Raw genomic sequence first — 21490 nt, forward strand, 5'->3', positions numbered from 1 at the left:
CTAAGTGACCATTTCATAAAGAAAACTTAATTATGTGTGTGACTAAACTTGGCGAACAGTACTATGTGATGACGATTATGGGAGTCTGTCTGAAAGAGTAGAGGTGGGGCAGAAGTAACAATAATTCCTTGTCTACTACTACTGAACCACATTTCCTTACTATAACATCAAATATACTTTAGGGTTCCACAATACAAATTCTGAGAGGATGGCAAAATAATTATCTTACAAAACACATATGCCAATACTGTACAAGATAATGACTTTTATGTACATCTTTACACTTTGATTACCCTATGTTCTGTGCGTGACAACGCATGTTCTGGAGGACTGTGACATCTTAAAAGCTCAACTTGAATTAAGGAGCAACAATCTTGCATTACAGGGGGGAAAGTCATAATAACCATCTGACCATCTTATGTGAAATTCGGATTTTGTATTACCTCAACCATAATAATTCCTTGATATTAATATTAAGAGGACTCAATCTGTACATCAGCTACCATTAAACTATTAAATATATGTATGGCATATCCTCCATCAATAATTCTGACCCAGAGGATGTGTAGTACTCAGGCAAGTGAGGTATTTCAACTTGCCTAGTAGATACAAATTAAAAAGGGTCTGAGCTGATCATTTAAAATAGTTTGCCTTTTTTATAACAGTTTGCCTTTTAAGATTTCCCTTTCTGAAAAACAAAATAAAAACACAGACATAAGTATGCCTGCATTTGGTTTTTGTACAACTTACAATTATGAACAACATTGTTAAAACATAATGCATAAGCCACTATGAAAGTCAACATTACCACCAATTTAAGACCAAGGCGAGGGGTTGATATTTGTTCTTCAACTAAGTTTGTTATTTAAGATTACCTTTACAACTAAGCAGGAAAGAAAGCTAACAAAGTAATGTCTCTACTAGGCCTACATAATGCAAACTACTAACAATGACTAATATTTTTTGGGGAGACAGAAGGATAATCATGTGAATCAGAGAGCAAACAATACAAATACCAATACAATTAACACCAGAATAAGCTTTCAAGTGCTGTAAACAATCAGATAAAGTGCAACCAAAAAAATCATATTTTTAAATAAATTGATTTGGAGGAGGCCACACTCACACTACCTACTGCCCCTTTAGCGTTGAATTCCAACAACTTCAAGTTTATTCCTACTTTCATTATCTCCCTTTAAATCCACCAGAGCAGCAGGGGCTACTTCTGAAAATAAATGGCTTTAATAATAAGCAAACAGTCCCTGGATCCATCCATCCGTCCCTGGCGTGTGTGTTTCTCATCCAGAGGAAAAGGAGTCCTCTCAGAGGAATCCAGGAAAGGTGACCACCAACCTGGGGTGTACGTGTACTGCCTGCAAAAACTGGATGAAAGTGTCAAATTTGGGTTCCTCATCTGATGGTGAACACAGAGGAAGAAAGTGTGGGGCATGATGACCAATACTAACCATCCTCCAACCATTTCAAGCAGTCCTACGATCCTACCCAACCCAATACCATTGACCCAGAAAAGCCAGGGCGATTTCTGGGTCCAGGGCAACAGTAGCCTACTTCTAGGTCTCAGCAAGGCAGTAGCAATGCGCTTAGCCATACGCTACACCATTCAGTCGTCTGTCAGTTGTCTGCTGTGCTCGCCCCTCCATTGGTGGCACTGGCTTTGTCCTTCGACTTCGACTTGAAGGAGAAGCGTTTGATGAGTCGTCGGGAGAAGCTGCCGGACTTCTTACGCACGATGGGGCCAGAGGCAGAGGAGGGAGAGACACTGGTCAGGTTGGAGAGGTCCTCGTGGGATTGGCTGAAGGTTGGGTCCTTTTTTCGGTGTCTTGTACGGAATAGTAGCTTGGTTCCGCTGCGGAGGAAGCCCACTAGAAGAGAGTAATTGAGACAGGAGTTACGTCATGGTGTATTATGGTGATTTGGAAAATACAATATCGATATTGCAGTTTACATCAATACCGTCAATTTATATCAAAACATTTACATATTAATTTACATCCATATGCAATTATCCTCATAAGATGATGCAAACCACAACACAATTTCCTCTTATCGTATTTTCTTGATTCTATAAAATGCTATACATTTCCAGAGAGAAGTACTCGGGACAGCCAGAGTATCTCTCCATAGAGATAGATGGAGTAGAATTGGTCTAAAGCAGGGCTCTGGCTGTCTGTACCTTTATGGTCTTTGAGGCTGCGTGTCTCCATGGCCCCAGTGGAGCCCGTTTCTGACTCCACGTCATCGACAGACGGCCGCTCAGACACATCCGAGGGCGTGGTCTCGTCTGCTTCCTGATGTTGCCCCGCCCCATAGTGGTTGGAGGCTCCCCCTCCCTGCAGGGCAGCATCCATGGCTGCAGCGTAGCCACAAGACAGGCCATAGTCGTCCTCCGAGATTGGGACCTGAGGTATTCAATTCATTTCAATTCACACACAGGAGACAGACACTGAGGCCCAAATTACAGTACTTCTATTTGAGCCTAATGAAACTAATGTCCTACATGATTACAAAACCTAAATGTAACAATATGTATATACAGTATGTACACAATATATGTATTCCTAGCTACTCCAGCACCAAACCCTTCAGCGCAGTGTGTTGTGAGATTGGCAGAGAACAGCTAGCTGCTCTAGATTCTATTTCTATGGTTTGGACACCACTGTTAGGTTCTAACCTTTGACACGCCAGAGATGATGAGGGTGCTCCGTTTAGTGGGAGTCTTCTTGGACACCTTGCTGGCGTTCTCTGTCAGCTGTCTTATGGCCGTGTCAGCCACCGGGTCCAGCCCATTGGAAAGGGGACTGTCAGCTAGACACAAACAGTCACAAACACAGTCACAAAACAGTAGTCATATACAGTGGTTCCTCAATTAAAAGTTGAGGTTATACCGTGGCACATTTGTGGTAGACTGTGGCAGATCGTGGTAGACTGCGTCATTGCGCCACACCATCGCAAGGGGGAGTTAGAATGCTGATTTGCTTTTGGTTTCGCTCCTCTCTCTTCTAAACAAACAAACAAATTAAATAGTGCAGTCAGATTTAACATGTTAAATTAATAAGCACGAATAATAATATTTTTTTTAATGGAGAAAGTTTCTATTGTGACGATAAGATGTGGGCAGTAGACAAAAGAAAAACAGAAATAATTTTAAAATAACAAACTGGCTTTATTTACCACAGTGTGGAAAGAGTGATAGCCCCTAGTCTATATAAAGTGAGTTTCTGAAACACTAGTCATTCTTTGCTGATGTGAAGAAGAAACTGAATGAAAGAGTACAGGGAGGAAAAACTGACAGGCAAGTCGTCTGTATGGGCCTCATTTACTAGTTTATTTAGGCTATTACACTGAACAAAAATATAAACACAACATGTAAAGTGTTGGTCACATGTTTTTAATGAGCTCAAATAAGAAGATCCCAGACATTTTCCATACGCACAAAAAGCTTATTTCTCTCTATTTTTATGAACAAATTTGTTTACATCCCTGTTAGTGAGCATTTCTACTTTGCCAAGATAATCCATCCACCTGACAGGTGTGGCATATCAAGAAGCTGATTAAACAGCATTACACAGGTGCACCTTGTGATGGGGACAATAAAAAGTTTTGTCACACAACACAATGCCATAGATGTCTCAAGGTTTGAGGGAGAGTGCAGGAATGTCCACCACAGCTGTTACCGGAGAATTTAATGTTAATTGCTCTACCATAAGCCGCCTCCAACGCCATTTTAGAGAATTTGGCAGTACGTCCACTCGGCCTCACAACCGCTGACCACGTGTAACCACGCCAGCCCAGGACCTCCACATACGGCTTCTTCACCTGCGGGATCGTCTGAGACCAGCCACCCGGACAGCTGATGAAACTGTGGGTTTGCACAACTGAAGAAGTTCTGCAAAACTGTCAGAAACCATCTCAGGGAAGCTCATCAGCGTGCTCGTCATCCTCACCATGGTCTAGAGCTGACTGCAGTTTTGCGTCGTAATCGACTTCAGCGGGCAAATGCTCACCTTCGATGGCCTCATATTTCAGTATGATAATGCACGGCTCCATGTCTCAAGGATTTATTATTATTGTTTTTCACACTCCACATTTGTGTGACAAAGGATAAATACGGGTAATCATTTAGCCGCATTAGCCTGGCCTATGTGTGAAAATTCCTTTGACACATGACATTCAGGGCTGCCCAGCAACATCTACCAAGCTTACTGGGCCAGTTAATCAAGCTTTCATATGGCCTGCTTGGCCCAGTACATTTTCAAACTCCAAAACAGAAAGAAAAAACATACATATTTGTATTAAATCCTTGACAATCTTCCCGATGTCTGACCAGTTTTTTATGAGCATGACCTTATTTCACCATATTAACGTCATAGTCAACATAGCTACATTTTACATTTTAGTCATTTAGCAGACACTCTTATCCAGAGCGACTTACAGTTAGTGAGTGCATACATTATTTGTTATTTTATTTTTTATACTGGCCCCCCATGGGAATCGAACCCACAACCCTGGCGTTGCAAACGCCATGCTCTACCAACTGAGCTACATCCCTGCCGGCCATTCCCTCCCCTACCCTGGGCCAATTGTGCGCCACCTAATGGGTCTCCCGGTCGCGGCCGGCTACGACAGAGCCTGGATTTGAACCAGGATCTCTAGTGGCACAGCGATGCAGTGCCTTAGACCACTGCGCCTCCCAGAAGTAATGCATTAGTAAACCCGCTACAATCATGCAGTACAGTCAGCAGCAAGCACTGGCAATAAATTAATAAAACCAAAAGCTTACCTTGATTTGGAAGAGTTCCAGTGTTGGATAGCCATAGCCAGCTAACATAGCATCCCTCTCTGTTTGAGCCGGGTGTTTGAGTAGGCTAAACTAGCTAGCTGAAAGTGAAAAAATGACAACTAAATATAGCTCTCTCTCCTCTCTCTTTCTTGCTTCTCCTTCATTTTTAAAGAAATTAATTTGTTAAAAACTGTTCAACTATTGTCTTTCTCTCTCTTTGAGTCAACTACTCACCACATTTTATGCACTGCAGTGCTAGCTAGCTGTAGCTTATGCTTCAGTCCTAGATTAATTCTCTGATCCTTTGATTGGGTGGACAACATGTCAGTTCATGTTGCAAGAGCTCTGAAAGGTTGGAGGACATCCTACGGAAGTTGTCACAATTACTGTGTAAGTCTATGGAAGGGGGTGAGAACCATGAGCCTCCTAGGTTTTGTATTGAAGTCAATGTACCCAGAGGAGGACGGAAACTAGCTGTCCTCCGGCTACACCATGGTGCTACCCTACAGAGTGCTGTTGAGGCTACACTGTAGACCTTCATTGCAAAACAGTGTGTTTTAATCAATTATTTGGTGACGTGAATATATTTGGTATAGTTTTATAAAAAAAGTATAACTTTTTTAATGTTTCACTGTTCAGATTTGTCTGAAATTCACTGAGGAGAATGGTCCTCCCCTTCCTCCTCTGAGGAGCCTCCACTGCGTCTGACGCTTCACACTTGTTATCAACCAGCATTCCCTCTCCGTCTCGAGTGAGCCCCGCCTCAGTAGGCTACGTCCTGGATACTCGCACCAGACCAGTCTCAGCAGAAAAAAAAACAGATTAGGTCCAAAAGCTGTTCAAGCTGTTTATTTATCAGCTGAATATCAACTGTCAGGTGGCAAGAGCGCACAACTCCTCACACAGCTGATTGCTGCGCAGAAAGAAATATGATCTAATAAGCAGACCCGGCACCAGGATAAAGTGACTAAGGGGGCGAGGGGTCTACATTTTTGGGGGTTCTTGCATTGGAATTATATTGAATTCTGCTTATATAATCACGCTATACTACAGTAAACACAATTTAAATGCAGAGACTCCGAGATCATTGAGTGCTTTTGATCTCTGCTGCGCTGTATCAGCACAATGGATAGTACCCTACAGCTAGGCCGTTTTGGTGGTGAATATAAGCTAAAAGATAGGTCAATTCACCTATTACAAAGCCTATGTGAATGCAGCCGTACACACAGCTGTCTTACCAAAAGAATGCAAACTAAATGCTGAAAGTAGTAGCCTAGTTATTCAGGCCTGCAAACAAAAATACTGAATAGCAGTTAGGCTTAGAATACCAACACAACTGCGAATGCGAACAGAACAAAACAGCGGTACCAAGTATTTGTATTTATTATGGATCCCCATTAGCTGCTGCCAAGGCAGCAGCTACTCTTCCTGGTGTCCAGCACAATTAAGGCAGTTATACATTTTAAAAACATTACAATACATTCATAACAGATTTCATAACATATTAAGTGTGCCCCCTCAGGCCTCTACTCTACTACCACATATCTATAACACAAAATCCATGTGTATGTGTGTGTATAGTGTGTATGTTATCGTGTGTTTGTATGCATGCGTCTATGACTGTGTTGCTTCACAGTAGTAGGCCTTGTAAATAAAATATCAGCACCCTGCAGCTTCCTCAGCACCCCTACTTCCCGCAGCTATGCTGAGGGGGCTAAGCCCCGTTTAGCCCCCTCATCGAGCCGTGCCTCTAATAAGCCCAGTCATTGTGCAACATTCCTAAATGCAATCTCGGGAAAATACATCAGTGTTGATGGCAATTATTGAAAAGAGCTGGATCCCATCTTTTCTTATTTATTTCTCAACTACAATTATTGCACAACTGGCAGCGTTTTACAATCTTGAGTGTCTGGCATGACAATAAAAAAAGCAATATGTTACTGGGCTAATTTCTGGAGGGGAATATTACATTTGAAACAGTTTAAAATAGGCTATATGTTATCATTGAGAGGGGAGATGGTTTTATTTTTAGTTTTCTGAACAATCAGTATAAATATCTGATCTTATGGTTGGTTATAATATAAGGTTCTTGCCCAGACCGCAAATGAACCATGAAATCACCCACGATTTATATTCTATATATCTATATTCCGCACTGCTTTCCTGTGATCTTGGCCCGGGCCAGTCATTTTCTCAATCGGGACAGTAGTTTTCACTTGGTACTGGCCGTGTCCCGGTGCGTCACTGGCAAATGTACCTGGATGTCAAGCCCTGGACAGGTACCCAGGCTAACTGCCTTCCATTTTTGAAGACATTTATTTTCATTGTTAGAGCGGCCACTTGAGATCTTATGAGTTGAAATTAAGCAAATAAAACATATAATAAGTAATGATTTATATATATCTGTCACGGATGCCGCCGAAGCTGCTCCTCCTCCTTGCTCGGGCAGGCTTCGGTGTGCGTCGTCCCGGAGTACTAGCTACTACCGCTTGATGTTTTCGATGTTTTCGATGTTTGTTTTGTCATGTCTAGTTGGTACACCTGTTTCGTCTTCTGTATTGAATATGTCACGTATAAGTTCACCTGTTTTATGTCTTGCCTTTGTATGTTATTGTCCGCGTGTCTTGGATGTATGTGTCGGTATTTTGCTCATCGTGTCTATTACGCATATGGTGTTTTTCCCTCCAGTGTTGGAGACGTTTATTTGTGCGTATTTCGTTTGTTAGTAAAGTCGTCTTTACTTATCCTCTGTGTCCTGCGCCTGACTTCACCACCGCATACACATCAGCTTTTGACAGAATAACATACCACCCATGGTGTCAGCAGGAGCAGCGGCGGTGACCGAGTCACTGGAGGATCGGGTCAGCAGCCAGGACGCCATGATCCATCGACTCGGCTCCGCCATGCAAGACGTGATGGACACCCTGCGCCGATGGGAAAGAGGAGGCTTGCCCACACCTCCTCCTACATTACCACCACCATCGGCCAGCCATATCATACCATCTCCGGAGTCCAGTGGGATTCGGCTCTCGCTCCCGAGGGCATATGATGGCACCGCAGCCGGGTGTCAGGGGTTCCTACTTCAAGTGGAACTCTACCTGGCAACCATACACCCAGCGCCCTCGGGATACGAGAGCGTTTCCGCCCTCATCTCCTGTCTATCCGGCAAGGCTTTGGAGTGGGCCAATGCCGAATGGAGGGGAATAGACGCCGCCACCATCAGCTACGCGGAGTTCTCCCGCCGCTTCAGGGCTGTTTTCGATCATCCCCCAGAGGGTAAAGCGGCGGGGGAGCGTCTGTTCCACCTCCGACAGGGGAAGAGGAGCGCACAGGAGTTCGCCCTGGACTTCCGGACTCTAGCGGCGGATGCGGGGTGGAATGAGAGGGCCCTCATCGACCACTATCGGTGCAGCCTGCGAGAGGACGTTCGACAAGAGTTGGCCTGCAGGGACACCAATCTAAACTTCGATCAGTTGGTGGACATGTCGATCCGTCTGGATACCCTGCTGGCTACCGCGGACGTCCAGAGTTGGGGCTGTCCATTCCATCCCCCAGCACCTCCGAGCCGAGCCCTATGGAGCCCGGGGGTGCTGGCGCTAGAGAGAGGAGGAGAGAGATCCGGAGGGAGGCCGTCCTCTGCACCAACTGTGGCCGTAGAGGACACACTGCGGTTAGGTGCTGGGGAGGGCCTCCAGGGGATCGAGGCAACAGGTCACGCACTGGGGAGTCATTCCAGGTGAGTAGGCGCCCAACTCACCCAGAGCTCTCTGTTGTTCACCTGTGTATACCAGTAGTATTTCCCCAGGTTGCATCTCATTCCCAGCATAAGGCGCTAGTCGATTCAGGCGCAGCTGGGAATTTTATTGATCGTAATTTTTGTGTTAAGTTAGGGATTCCCCTCCTACCAGTAGATGTGCCCTTTCCTATTCATGCCCTAGATAGCCTTCCATTGGGATCTGGGTTGCCACTAAAGATGAAGACACAGGGGGGTCATGAGGAGATCATTCAGTTGTATCTGATCGACTCTCCTGCGTATCCCGTGGTGCTGGGGCTTCCTTGGTTAATCGCCCATGACCCCACCATTTCGTGGCAACAGAGGGCTCTCAAGGAGTGGTCAGACCAGTGTGTCGGGCGGTGTCTAGGTGTTTCCGTAGGGGCGACCACGGTGGAAAGTCCGAACCAAGTGCCCGCACTGCACATTCCTCCTGAGTATGATGATTTGGCACTCGTGTTCAGCAAGACTAGGGCGACGCGATTGCCACCTCATAGACAGGGGGATTGTGCGATAGACCTCCAGGCAGGTGCTGCACTTCCGCGTAGTCATGTGTATCCTCTGTCTCAAGAGGAGACGGCGGCTATGGAGACATACATAGCCGAGTCTCTGAGACAGGGATACATACGGCCCTCCACTTCTCCTCGTCCTCAAGTTTCTTTTTTGTGAAGAAGAAGGATGGAGGGTTGCGCCCGTGTATTGATTACCGTAGTCTCAATCAGATCACTGTTAAATACAGTTATCCTCTCCCTCTGATTGCGAGTATGACGGAATCATTACACGGAGCGCGTTTCTTCACAAAACTGGATCTCAGGAGCGCCTACAACTTGGTGCGCATTAGGAAGGGAGATGAATGGAAGACAGCATTTAGTACCACCTCGGGTCACTATGAGTATCTCGTCATACGGGTTAATGAATGCGCCTTCAGTCTTCCAATCCTTTGTGGACGAGATCTTCCGGGATTTGCATGGGCAGGGTGTAGTGGTGTATATTGACGACATTCTAGTTTACTCTTCTACACGAGCCGAGCATGTAGCCCTGGTGCGTCGAGTGTTGGGTAGGCTGTTGGAGCATGACTTGTATGTCAAGGCAGAGAAATGTCTGTTTTTCCAGGAGTCCATCTCCTTCCTGGGCCATCGATTGTCCGCGTCAGGGGTGGAGATGGAGATTGACCGCGTTTCAGCCGTGCGTAATTGGCAGACTCCAACCACGGTTAAGGAAGTGCAGCGGTTTTTGGGTTTTGCCAATTACTACCGGAGATTTATCCGGGGTTTTGGACAGGTAGCAGCTCCCATCACCTCCCTGCTGAAGGGGGGCCCGGTGCGTTTGCAGTGGTCGGCTGAGGCGGACAGGGCGTTTGGAAAACTGAAGGACCTGTTCACCTCGGCTTCGGTGCTGGCGCATCCGGAACCCGCTTTAGCGTTCCAGGTGGAGGTGGACGCGTCAGAGGCCGGTATTGGGGCTGTACTGTCTCAACGCTCAGGCACGCCTCCTAAACTCCGGCCCTGCGCTTTTTACTCTAAGAAGCTCAGCCCGGCGGAACGTAATTATGACGTGGGGGACAGGGAGCTGCTAGCCGTGGTTCAAGCCCTAAAGGTGTGGAGGCATTGGCTTGAGGGGGCTCAACACCCTTTTCTCATTCTGACTGACCATCGTAACCTGGAGTACATCCGGGCAGCTAGGAGACTGAACCCTCGTCAGGCTAGGTGGGCCATGTTTCTGGCCCGGTTTGTTTTTAAGCTCACTTACATCCCAGGGTCCCAGAACGGTAAGGCAGACGCCCTGTCCCGGCGATATGACACAGAGGAGAGGTCCATTGAGCCCACTCCCATACTGCCGGAGTCTTGTCTGGTGGCACCGGTGGTGTGGGAGGTCGATGCGGAAATCGAGCGGGCGTTACGCACCGACCCTACTCCTCCAGAGTGTCCAGTGGGGCGGACGTACGTTCCGCTCGAGATTCGTGATCGTCTCATATATTGGGCTCATACGTCACCCTCCTCTGGACATCCTGGTATTGGCCGGACAGTGCACTGCCTTAGTGAAAAGTACTGGTGGCCAACATTGGCTAAGGACGTGAGGGTTTATGTCTCCTCCTGCTCGGTGTGCGCTCAGTGTAAGGCGCCTAGACACCTGCCCAGGGGGAAGTTACAACCCCTACCCGTTCCACAACGGCCGTGGTCTCACCTCTCGGTAGACTTTGTCACGGACCTTCCCCCTTCCCAGGGGAATACCACTATTCTGGTCATTGTGGATCGGTTCTCTAAGGCCTGTCGTCTCATCCCAATGCCGGGTCTCCCTACTGCCCTACAGACTGCTGAGGCTTTGTTTACCCACGTCTTCCGGCACTACGGGGTACCCGAGGATATAGTGTCTGATCGGGGTTCCCAATTCACCTCTAGAGTCTGGAGGGCGTTCATGGAACACTTGGGGGTCTCGGTTAGCCTTACCTCTGGTTTCCACCCTGAGAGTAATGGGCAGGTGGAGAGAGTGAACCAGTATGTGGGTAGGTTTCTGAGATCTTATTGCCAGGACCGGCAGGAGGAGTGGTCGGGGTATATCCCCTGGGCAGAGATTGCCCAGAACTCTCTTCGCCATTCCTCTACGAATCTGACCCCTTTCCAGTGTGTGTTGGGGTATCAGCCGGTTCTGGCACCATGACATCAGAGCCAAATCGAGGCTCCTGCGGTGGATGAGTGGTTTCGGCGCTCGGAGGAGACATGGAACGCTGCGCATGTACATCTGCAGCGGGCTATCCGTAGGCAGAAGGCGAGCGCCGATCTCCACCGCAGTGAGGGTCCAGTGTACGCACCTGGAGATCGAGTCTGGCTCTCGACTCGAAACCTGCCCTTTCGCCTACCCTGCCGGAAGCTGGGTCGGCGGTTTGTGGGGCCATTTAAAGTCCTGATGAGATTGAACGAGGTATGTTACAGGTTACAACTGCCTAATGATTATCACATTAATCCCTCGTTCCATGTGTCTCTCCTCAGGCCGGTGGTAGCTGGTCCACTCCAGGACAGTGAGATACGGGAGACTCCTCCGCCCCCACTGGACATCGAGGGGGCTCCGGCGTACTCAGTCCGGTCCATCGTCTGCAGTATCTCGTGGAGTGGGAGGGGTACGGTCCGGAGGAACGGTGCTGGGTGCCTAGGAGGGACATTTTAGATCCCTCCCTCCTGACGGAGTTCCACCGGAGTCATCCCACGCGCCCTGCTCCGCTGGAGCCGCGCGTCAAGGGGGGGTACTGTCACGGATGCTGCCGAGGCTGCTCCTCCTCCTTGCTCGGGCAGGCTTCTGCGTGCGTCGTCCCCGGAGTACTAGCTACTACCGCTTGATGTTTTTGATGTTTGTTTTGTCATGTCTAGTTGGTACACCTGTTTCATATTCTGTATTGATTATGTCACGTATAAGTTCACCTGTTTTATGTCTAGCCTTTGTATGTTATTGTCCGCGTGTCTTGGATGTATGTGTCGGTATTTTGCTCATCGTGTCTATTACGCATATGGTGTTTTTCCCTCCAGTGTTGGAGACGTTTATTTGTGCGTATTTAGTTTGTTAGTAAAGTCGTCTTTACTTATCCTCTGTTTCCTGCGCCTGACTTCACCACCGCATACACATCAGCTTTTGACAATATCAAATAGATAGAAGCATCTACAGTATTTTTTCATCATCATCTTAGCAAAGAGCAATTTCTCAAGCAATAATTTTGCTAGGACTGTCTGAGAGTGGTCTTTGGGGAGGGGAAAACTGAAAACTAGCTGTTATTGTTATTGGCAGAGAGGTTGGGAACTCTCTTTCTTATTGGTCTCTCAACTAATTTACCGCCTGGTGATGTCACTGGGCCTTTAATAAAATAATTATAAAAAATATTCTGTTTCAAAATGCAGATGTTTATTTAAACTAGCTGTCCTCCGGCTACACCATGGTGCTACCCTACAGAGTGCTGTTGAGGCTACACTGTAGACCTTCATTGCTGTTCAAGCTGTTTATTTATCAGCTGAATATCAAAAATCGGAGTAATTTACAGTACTGTATGTACATTGTCCCACAGTCCTACATTTTAGTTGCATTTCCCCCCAGCTCCACGACCACGGGTGAAACTTTGCTGAGATGATCGATGTATTTGTTACACGACTGTATCGTCAGTTTCTCGAGCCAAAATGTCTTAGCCTTCACAAGTCCATCTTAGCTTGTAAGTTTGGCAGCTGTACGGATGTATTATTATTTTATTTTTTTATATTTTATGCCAAACAAGTTCTATTAGGTTCAAATCAGGAGACCTAAAGTAAAAAAACAAAAAAACACTTAGATATACTGTAGGCTTACAGTCGATTTTATTACACAGTAGACCTACACATTGATGGGCTATGTATTTCTTTGTTGAAAATGCACCGAAACCCAAATAATATAATATGCCATTTAGCAGACGCTTTTATCCAAAGCGACTTACAGTCATGTGTGCATACATTTTTACGTATGGGTGGTCCCGGGGATCGAACCCACTACCCTGGCGTTACAAGGTTCTGGTTCATTTTCAAGTCCTCTGGTGGTTAGAATCCTAACCCTGGAATGGGTAGCAATGTAGAAAGAAGCTAGTTTGCTGAAAACTATGACCATTCTGTGTTTTGGGCAGGGTGAGGAGGACTGGAAAGGTGTGACTCCAGGTTACAATAGGCCATAAGTATACAGCACTCCCACTGTCCTCACTTTGATTATACTGTAGCACTTAGCACCATGACCAGGATCTCTTTAATTGAGCAGATTAGGGCATTCAGGAGGAACGGAAAATCTACTGGAGACATTTAAAAAATACTGTTAGACTTGGGGATTACGGTCACAGACAGTGCTATTTGAAAACACTATCGTCAGATGCCTGTTACGCCAAACGGGAAATCCCAGGAAAATCTACTGACCCAGTCTGTAATACATAAATGTTTCAAGCAGACCACCATAGTCCCTGTGCCCAAGAACACCCAAAGTCACCTGTCTAAATGACTATCGCCCTGTAGCACTCACATCTGTAGCCATGAAATTATTTTTAAAAGGCTGGTCATGTCTCACATCAACACTATTATCCCAGACACCCTTGACCCACACCAATTCGCATACCGCCCCAAGAAATCCGCAGATTACGTAATCTCTATTGCACTCCACACTGCCCTCTCCCACCTGGACAAGAGGAACACCTATGTTAAAATTCTGTTCATTGAATATAGCTCAGAGTTCAACACCATAGTGCCCTCCAAGCTCATCACTACGCTAAGGACCCTGGGACTAAACACCTCCCTCTGCAACTGGATCCTTGACTTCCTGACGGGCCACCACCCAGGTGGTGAGGGTAGGCAACAACACATCCAACGGTGGTAGGCTGATCACAGACGATGATGAGACAGCCTATAGGGTGGTGCCAGGACAACAACCTCTCTCTCAACGTCAGCAAGACAAAGGACCTAATCATGGACAACAGGAAATGGAGGGACAAGCACGCCCCCATTCACATCAACGGGGCTGTAGTGGAGCGGGTCGCGAGCTTCAAGTTCCTCGTTGTCCACATCTCTAAGGATCTATCATGGTCCAAACACACCAACATGGTCGTAAAGAGGGCACGACAACGCCTCTTCCCCCCTCAGGAGGCTGAAAAGATTTGGAATAGGCCCTCAGATCCTCAAATAGCTTTACAGCTGCACCATTGCGAGCATCTTGACTGGCTGCATCACCACTTGGTATGGCAACTGATTGGCATCCGACCGCAATTCGCTACAGAGGGCAGTGCGTACGGCCCAGTATATCACTGGGGCCGAGCTCTCTGCCATCCAGGACCTCTATACCAGGCGGTGTCAGAGGAAGGCCCTAAAATTGTCAAAGACTCCAGCCACCCTACTCATAGACTGTTCTCTCTACTACTGCACGGCAAGCGGTACCAATGCACCAAATCTGGAAGCAACAGGACCCTGAACAGCTTCTACCCCCAAGCCATAAGACTGCTAAATAGTTAACCAAATAGCTACCGGGACTAACTATTTAACAATCTGCATTGACCCTTTTTGCACAAACTTTGTTTGACTCATCACATACAGCTAGTGTTTATTATCTATCCTGTTGCCTAGTCACTTTATTCCTAGTTATCTGTACATATCTATCTCAAATACCTCGTACCCCTGCACATTGACTCGGTACTGGTACCCTGTGTACACGTCCCTCCGTGTAGCTCAGTTGGTAGAGCATGGCGCTTGCAACGCCAGGGTTGTGGGTTCGATTCTCACGGGGGGCCAGTATGAAAATGTATGCACTCACTAACTGTAAGTCGCTCTGGATAAGAGCATCTGCTAAATGACTCAAATGTAAAATGTATATAGCTAAGTTATCGTTACTCATTGTGTATTTATATATTACTTTTATTATTTCTCTATAATCTCTCGCTCTGCATTGTTGGGAAGGGCCCGTAAGTAAGCATTTCACTATTAGTCTACACCTGTAGTTTACAAAGCATGTGACGAATACATTTTGATTTGATTTGATGAACAGGTACAGTAGGGTACAGTAGGCCTAATAATGCAAAGAAATATGTTTAAAGAAATCTACTGCTATCTTTACTGTATGCTGCACATTTCTATATTGCTTTTGCAGCAAGACTATTCAAGCCCTCTACTCACTGATGGATGAAGATGATGAGCGATAAGTGAAGGTGATCAGGAATCTACTGGCATCATGGCACAACGTCAACATCGCTTTAATCACAGTGAGAAGACAGTTGAAGAAACTTGAGTGGAAAGGCTTGGTAAGAAAAATTATGTTTTTGTGAAGGCCATGTAGGCTAATAGAATATATTATATAACGCTACCTATTATTTATATATATATATTAATTTTTTTACAGAACATGAAATGTGTATTCTCTTGTTGTGTACTGTAATTTCATTCTGGGCTCTGGGCAGTATCATTCCGCTCATCTGATGAAGTTGCACATGGAGCAGATTCAAACTTTGAAGACCCGAGATCGAGTCATTAAAGGGAGACCAGTAGAAAGAGAAACATTCTATGAGGGCAGAGATACGGGCGACAGCTGATGCATTGGTCCAGAGCCAGGCGGCATTGACTGAACGCAATTCTGTATTGGTGGAGAGTTAGGTGGAGAATGACTCGCTGAAGAGGGCGAGGGACGAGATGGAGTCACAATCCATGCCAGGCACACCTGTGCTAGAACTCCACCTCCAACAGGCAGAGGCAACTACCATGGCTGGTTTGTCAGATCGTCGGTTCACCCTGATATTTCCATTCCTCTTCTGACACCAGAACTTGACGAACTGCTGACCAAGCACAGCAAGGGCCGTCCGGACCGTTATGCTATTCCAAGAATGTGTAACTGAAGAAAGATACCATGAGTGGCCTCAGAATACCAACTGGGATAGATCCAGAGGAAAATATGGCTCAGAGTGTTCATCAGGAATACTGTTTTAGAAGTTTCTCTCCATGAGTGATGCAACCCGAAAAAATTAATGAGTACGTGAGGTCGCAGAGGAAGTCTGGACGTGGCCTGCTCTCCCTTATCTAAGGAATTAAGTAGTATGTGGGCAACAGTAAAAATATCATTGCCCTGTTGTTTTTTTGTCACACAATAGCCTAATAAACATCTGCATTTTAAAACAGATAAAAAATAATAATAATACAGTACTGGGATTACAGTAGTGATGGACATTGGTCAATATTTGTAGATACTTTTTAAGATGAAGCTTACCATAGTTCCCCAGAACAGCAGCCAGTCACGTGTTTGTTGTAAACCGCACAACGGGAGCTTCACCTGGAATGCTTTTCCAACAGTCTTGAAGGAGTTCCCACATATGCTGAGCACTCGTTGGCTGCTTTTCCTTCACTCTGCCGTCCGACTCATCCCAAACCATCTCAATTGGGTTGAGGTTGGGGGATTGTGGAGGCCAGGTCATCTGATGCAGCACTCCATCACTCTCCTTCTTGGTCAAATAGCCCTTACACAGCCTGGAGGTGTGTTGGGTCATTGTCCTGTTGAAAAATAAATGATAGTCCCACAAAGCCCAAACCAGATGGGATGGCATATCGCTGCAGAATGTTGTGGTAGCCATGCTGGTTAAGTGTGCTTGAATTCTAAATAAATCACAGACAGTGTCACCAGCAAAGCATCCCCACACCATAACACCTCCTCCTCCATGCTTTACGGTGGGAACTACACATGTGGAGATCATCCGGGATGTAGCTCAGTTGGTAGAGCGTGGCATTTGCAACGCCAGGGTTGTGGGTTCGATTCCAGTATGAAAAATGTAATAAAAATGTATGCACTCACTAACTGTAAGTCGCGCTGGATAAGAGCGTCTGCTAAAAATGACGTAAATGTAAAAAAAATCAGTTCACCCACACCGCATCTCACAAAGACACGGCGGTTGGAACCAAAAATCTCAAATTTGGACTCCAGACCAAAAGGACAGATTTCCACCGGTCTAATGTCCATTGCTCGTGTTTCTTGGCCCAAGCAGGTCTCTTCTTATTATTGGCGTCCTTTAGTAGTGGTTTCTTTGCAGCAATTCGACCATGAAGGCCTGATTCAAACAGTCCCCTCTGAACAGTTGATGTTGAGATGTGTCTGTGACTTGAACTCTGTGAAGCATTTATTTGGGCTGCAATTTCTGAGGCTGGTAACTCTAATTATATTATCCTCTGCAGCAGAGGTAACTCTGGGTCTTCCATTCCTGTGGTGGTCCTCATGAGAGCCAGTTTCATCATAGCGCTTGATGGTTTTTACGACTGCACTTGAAGAAACTTGAAATCTATCGGGTAAACGGTAGGCATCTTCTCTGCTATCCACTTTATGTTTTAATTATTATTTTGGGTTTAGGGGAGGGTCACTTGTTGTTTTTTTCAAGTGTTCAGGGAGGATCCGGTAAAAATATATTTTACTGAAGGGAGGGCCATCCATTTTCATTTTCAGAGAGATCCGATTTTCTCCAGGTATCCCTCATTATAAATAACGAACAGTCCCGAAGAGAAAAGCTGTGACATGGAGAGTTGAAAATAAAGATAAAGGAGGGCCAGAAAAGTAATGTTTGGGAATGATTTGAAGTTGTAAAAGAGGATGATAGCAGTGCCTATGTTATGTGTGATTATTGTGAGGCGCTATACAAATTCGACAGTCACAAGACGGGGACTTCAAATAGGCCTATGGCACATCAAGGGAACTGTAGCCTATGGTTAAATGGAAACTGAAATCTGGACACTGACTGTAGGTCTATAACCTCTCACATTCTTAATATTAACTCCTGCAGAATTAAGCATTTGTTGCAGTAAAATAATACACCAAATGTACGTTTTGACTCGGAAACAGTGGAGAAATATGATTTATTTCTTTCAGCATCTTGAGAGAATGCGAATGCACAGTTAGGGACCGTCTGTGCTATCTTTATCAGCATCATAAAAGCTGATAGTATTTCAACCACATAAAATATGCAAACTGAAATCTCATCAGAAACATGTTGGGTCGTTTTCACAGCTTTCTATTTCCTTACAACCAGTCAAACTGATGTAATTTGGAAATATTGCACAAGAAATCGTTCAATTTTTGGGGGGGTTGAGTTATTGCATTCTCCCCGGTCCCTAAACATCTTTGTGCCACGAAAGAAGCAGAGATGACAGAGGAAACTTTACTGATGTCAACTAGATTGAATTATTCATTTGATAATTTATGACATTATTCTGGTGATTAAGGGTTTATTAAGTCTTCTTGGGCAACATATAATGACAGAAGAGAAGCTGCATGTATCTAATTATCGGGTTTGTTGACTAATAAATAGCCTACCAATATGACGGAAATTATAAGCAGAAACATATCTAAATTAGGCAACAAAAAAAATCCTGCACCCCCTATCAAAACATCTTTCTGCCGTCTCTAACTGTTGCCTACAGCACATTTTCTATATTTGCGGGTTAGCGTCGGGTGCGGCCTCAGATTTTCACATTATCATATATAGTTGGGCAGTTGCGGATGGGTTATTAGATCATTGCGGGCGGGTGAACAAACAGCTGACCCACGCACCGCTAGTGCGCACCTCAGTATTTATTTCAGGCTGAAGTAGATGTGCTCAGAGATGCCCTCTGGTGCTTCGAACGAGCATTAACGGCAAGCGCTGTAATGCACCATAACGTGACGCAACTACTAAATGTGGACCCACTGTACGTATCATGTTGAATTTTTTAAAATAAATATCTGTGGAAATAAGTGTTGAGGAGTGTGGAGCCATTAGCCTGGCCCCAGATCTGTTTGTGATAATAATGACTATGGCTGTAACAATGACCATAGGAGTTGGCAAGACAGCACAAACAGATCTGAGACCAGGCTATGAAGTGATGGAGGAACATAACTCACTGCTGAGAGTAGGGCTGGAGCTGGTCCTGCTATGGCAGCCATCGGTGAGGAACATGGTCCCTTTCTCTGTCACCTCCACTTTGGACGGGGACCGCGAGGGAGAGTCGCCTGAGTAAATGCAGAGACAGAGGATGTGAGGGTCAATAGAAGCAACAGAGCAGTGGTCACCAACTGGTCGATCTCCAACGCATTCCTAGTCGATCACCAAATATTTTTATAAAAACCCCAATGATAAAGCCTTGCGTTCCTATTTTTTATTTATTTGTTTCACGCTGTTGGCGGTAGGTACACTTGATTCAGCAGCCCTAGCGCCGGGAAGGCAAAGTGTTCCCATTTTGAACCATTTCATGTGTCTGAAGGTAGAACTCCGCCTACCTAGCAGGACCAGAGAGCAAATCAAGTGCACCTATAGGCCTACCGCTGGCCAATCAGATAGCTCAGATCACCGTGTCTGCACAGTTTTCTCGAGCCATAGACTAAAAAGAAGCCTCGAACACACAGCAAAGTTGATACTGTGAGATTAAAAAATAAATAAAACCATTACTAGAGAGAAACTCAACGAATACAGCAAAGAGCTGCTGTTTTTATGAGTAAGTTCATGATTTTGTTTATTCAGCACTGTCAACACTTTGTTCAACACTTTCATAAGTCATAAAATGCACATTCTCCCTACTTCCACTCACGCTACAACCAGCACTGCAGCTGCAATGAATGAGTATAGCAAAGTATTCCGATAACGTTGTTATTATTAGCGGCTTGTGTTTTTTTAAATATCAAGGAATATTTCACTTTCTCTGGACATAAGAGTAACAACATGAATTGGCCCATGAGGCAGAAATAATGCAGTGCGACTTGAGTTTTGCAATGAGCTGGAAGACTGTGTCCCCTTTTCTCAGTGGAGGGAGAGCAGATGGATGGTGAGTCGGGTAAGAGGCAGCCTCACCGCTGCTCCCTCCCCTCAGACTGACCATCAGTCCAGTAAAAAAAAAATATATATATATATTATGCTCACTCAGCTGTGCCTCACAAGTAATACAACAAATGATATATTACCAGTGTGATCATATACCTACGTTTTTTAACTATAATTTCAAAATGGTCTGAGAAGAACAACATTGGCAGGCCAATTCAAGCAAAGCCATAATGTATAGCCTATTGCAGAAACCTCATTACTACAGAACTGTTTTTAATTAAAATCCCCATCAAAATCTGTCAGTTTAAGCTAGAGATATGTAGATACAGTTGAAGTCGGAAGTTTACATTCACCTTAGCCAAATACATTTAAACTCAGTTTTTCACAATTCCTGACATTTAATCCCTGTTTTAGGTCAGTTAGGATCACCACTTTATTTTAAGAATGTGAAGTGTGTCAGAATAATAGTAGAGAGACTGATTTCTTTCAGCTTTTATTTCTTTCATCACATTCCCAGTGGGTCAGAAGTTTACATACACTCAATTAGTATTTGGTAGCATTGCCTTTAAATTGTTTAACGTTTCGGGTAGCCTTCCACAAGCTTCCCACAATAAGTTGGGTGAATTTTGGCCCATTCCTCCTGACAGAGCTGGTGTAACAGGTTTGTAGGCCTCCTTGCTCGCACACACTTTTTCAGTTCTGCCCACATATTTTCTATAGGATTGAGGTCAGGGCTTTGTGATGGCCACTCCAATACCTTTACTTTGTTGTCCTTAAGCCATTTTGCCACAACTCTGGAAGTATGCTTGGGGTCATTGTCCATTTGGAAGACCCATTTGCGACTAAGCTTTAACTTCCTGACTGATGTCTTGAGATGTTGCTTCAATATATCCACATAATTTTCCTTCCTCATGATGCCATCTTTTTGTGAAGTGAACAAGTCCCTCCTGCAGCAAAGCACCCCTACAGCATGATGCTGCCACCCCCATGCTTCACAGTTGGGATGGTGTTCTTCCGCTTGCAAGCAACCCCCTTTATCCTCCAAACATAACGATGGTCATTATGGCCAAACAGTTCTATTTTTGTTTCATCAGACCAGAGGACATTTCTCCAAAAAGTATGATCATTGTCCCCATGTGCAGTTGAAAACCGTAGTCTGGCCTTTTTATGGCGGTTTTGGAGCAGTGGCTTCTTCCTTGCTGAGCGGCCTTTCAGGTTATGTCGATATAGGACTCGTTTTACTGTGGATATATATACTTTTGTACCCGTTTCCTCCAGTATTTTCACAAGGTCCTTTGCTGTTGTTCTGGGATTAATTTATACTTTCCGCACCAAAGTACGTTCATCTCTAGGAGACAGAACGCATCTCCTTCCTGAGCGGTATGACAGCTGCGTGGTCCCATGGTGTTAATACTTGCATACTATTGTTTGTACAGATGAACGTGGTACCTTCAGGCATTTGGAAATTGCTCCAAAGGATGAACCAGACTTTTAGAGGTCTACTATTTTCTTTCTGAGGTTTTGGCTGATTTCTTTCGATTTTCCCATGATGTCAAGCAAAGAGGCACTGAGTTTGAAGGTAGGCCTTGAAATACATCCACAGGTACACCTCCAATGGACT

At 45.3% G+C, this 21490-nt stretch overlaps 1 protein-coding gene across 4 annotated transcripts in view; it reads right to left on the reverse strand.

Annotated features, from left to right (window-relative positions):
• Positions 1 to 245: 245 nt before the first annotated feature.
• The window catches only part of c2cd2l (c2cd2 like), a 54958-nt gene continuing 33713 nt past the window's right edge, over positions 246 to 21490 (reverse strand). For 2 of the 4 annotated variants that reach the window (XM_041894544.2, XM_041894543.2), the window contains exons 12-16: positions 18957 to 19064; positions 2907 to 3020; positions 2693 to 2826; positions 2195 to 2420; positions 246 to 1883 (exon numbers count right to left, since the gene is read on the reverse strand). In XM_041894544.2, coding sequence (XP_041750478.1) covers positions 1633 to 1883; positions 2195 to 2420; positions 2693 to 2826; positions 2907 to 3020; positions 18957 to 19064 — 833 coding nt within the window. In that variant the 3' untranslated portion in view covers positions 246 to 1632. The remainder of the gene's footprint in view (positions 1884 to 2194; positions 2421 to 2692; positions 2827 to 2906; positions 3021 to 18956; positions 19065 to 21490) is intronic. The other 2 variants (XM_041894545.2, XM_041894546.2) reach the window with 2 other exon arrangements.

The sequence above is a fragment of the Coregonus clupeaformis genome, chromosome 13, assembly GCF_020615455.1.
Source record: "Coregonus clupeaformis isolate EN_2021a chromosome 13, ASM2061545v1, whole genome shotgun sequence".
Taxonomy (NCBI): Eukaryota; Metazoa; Chordata; class Actinopteri; order Salmoniformes; family Salmonidae; genus Coregonus; species Coregonus clupeaformis.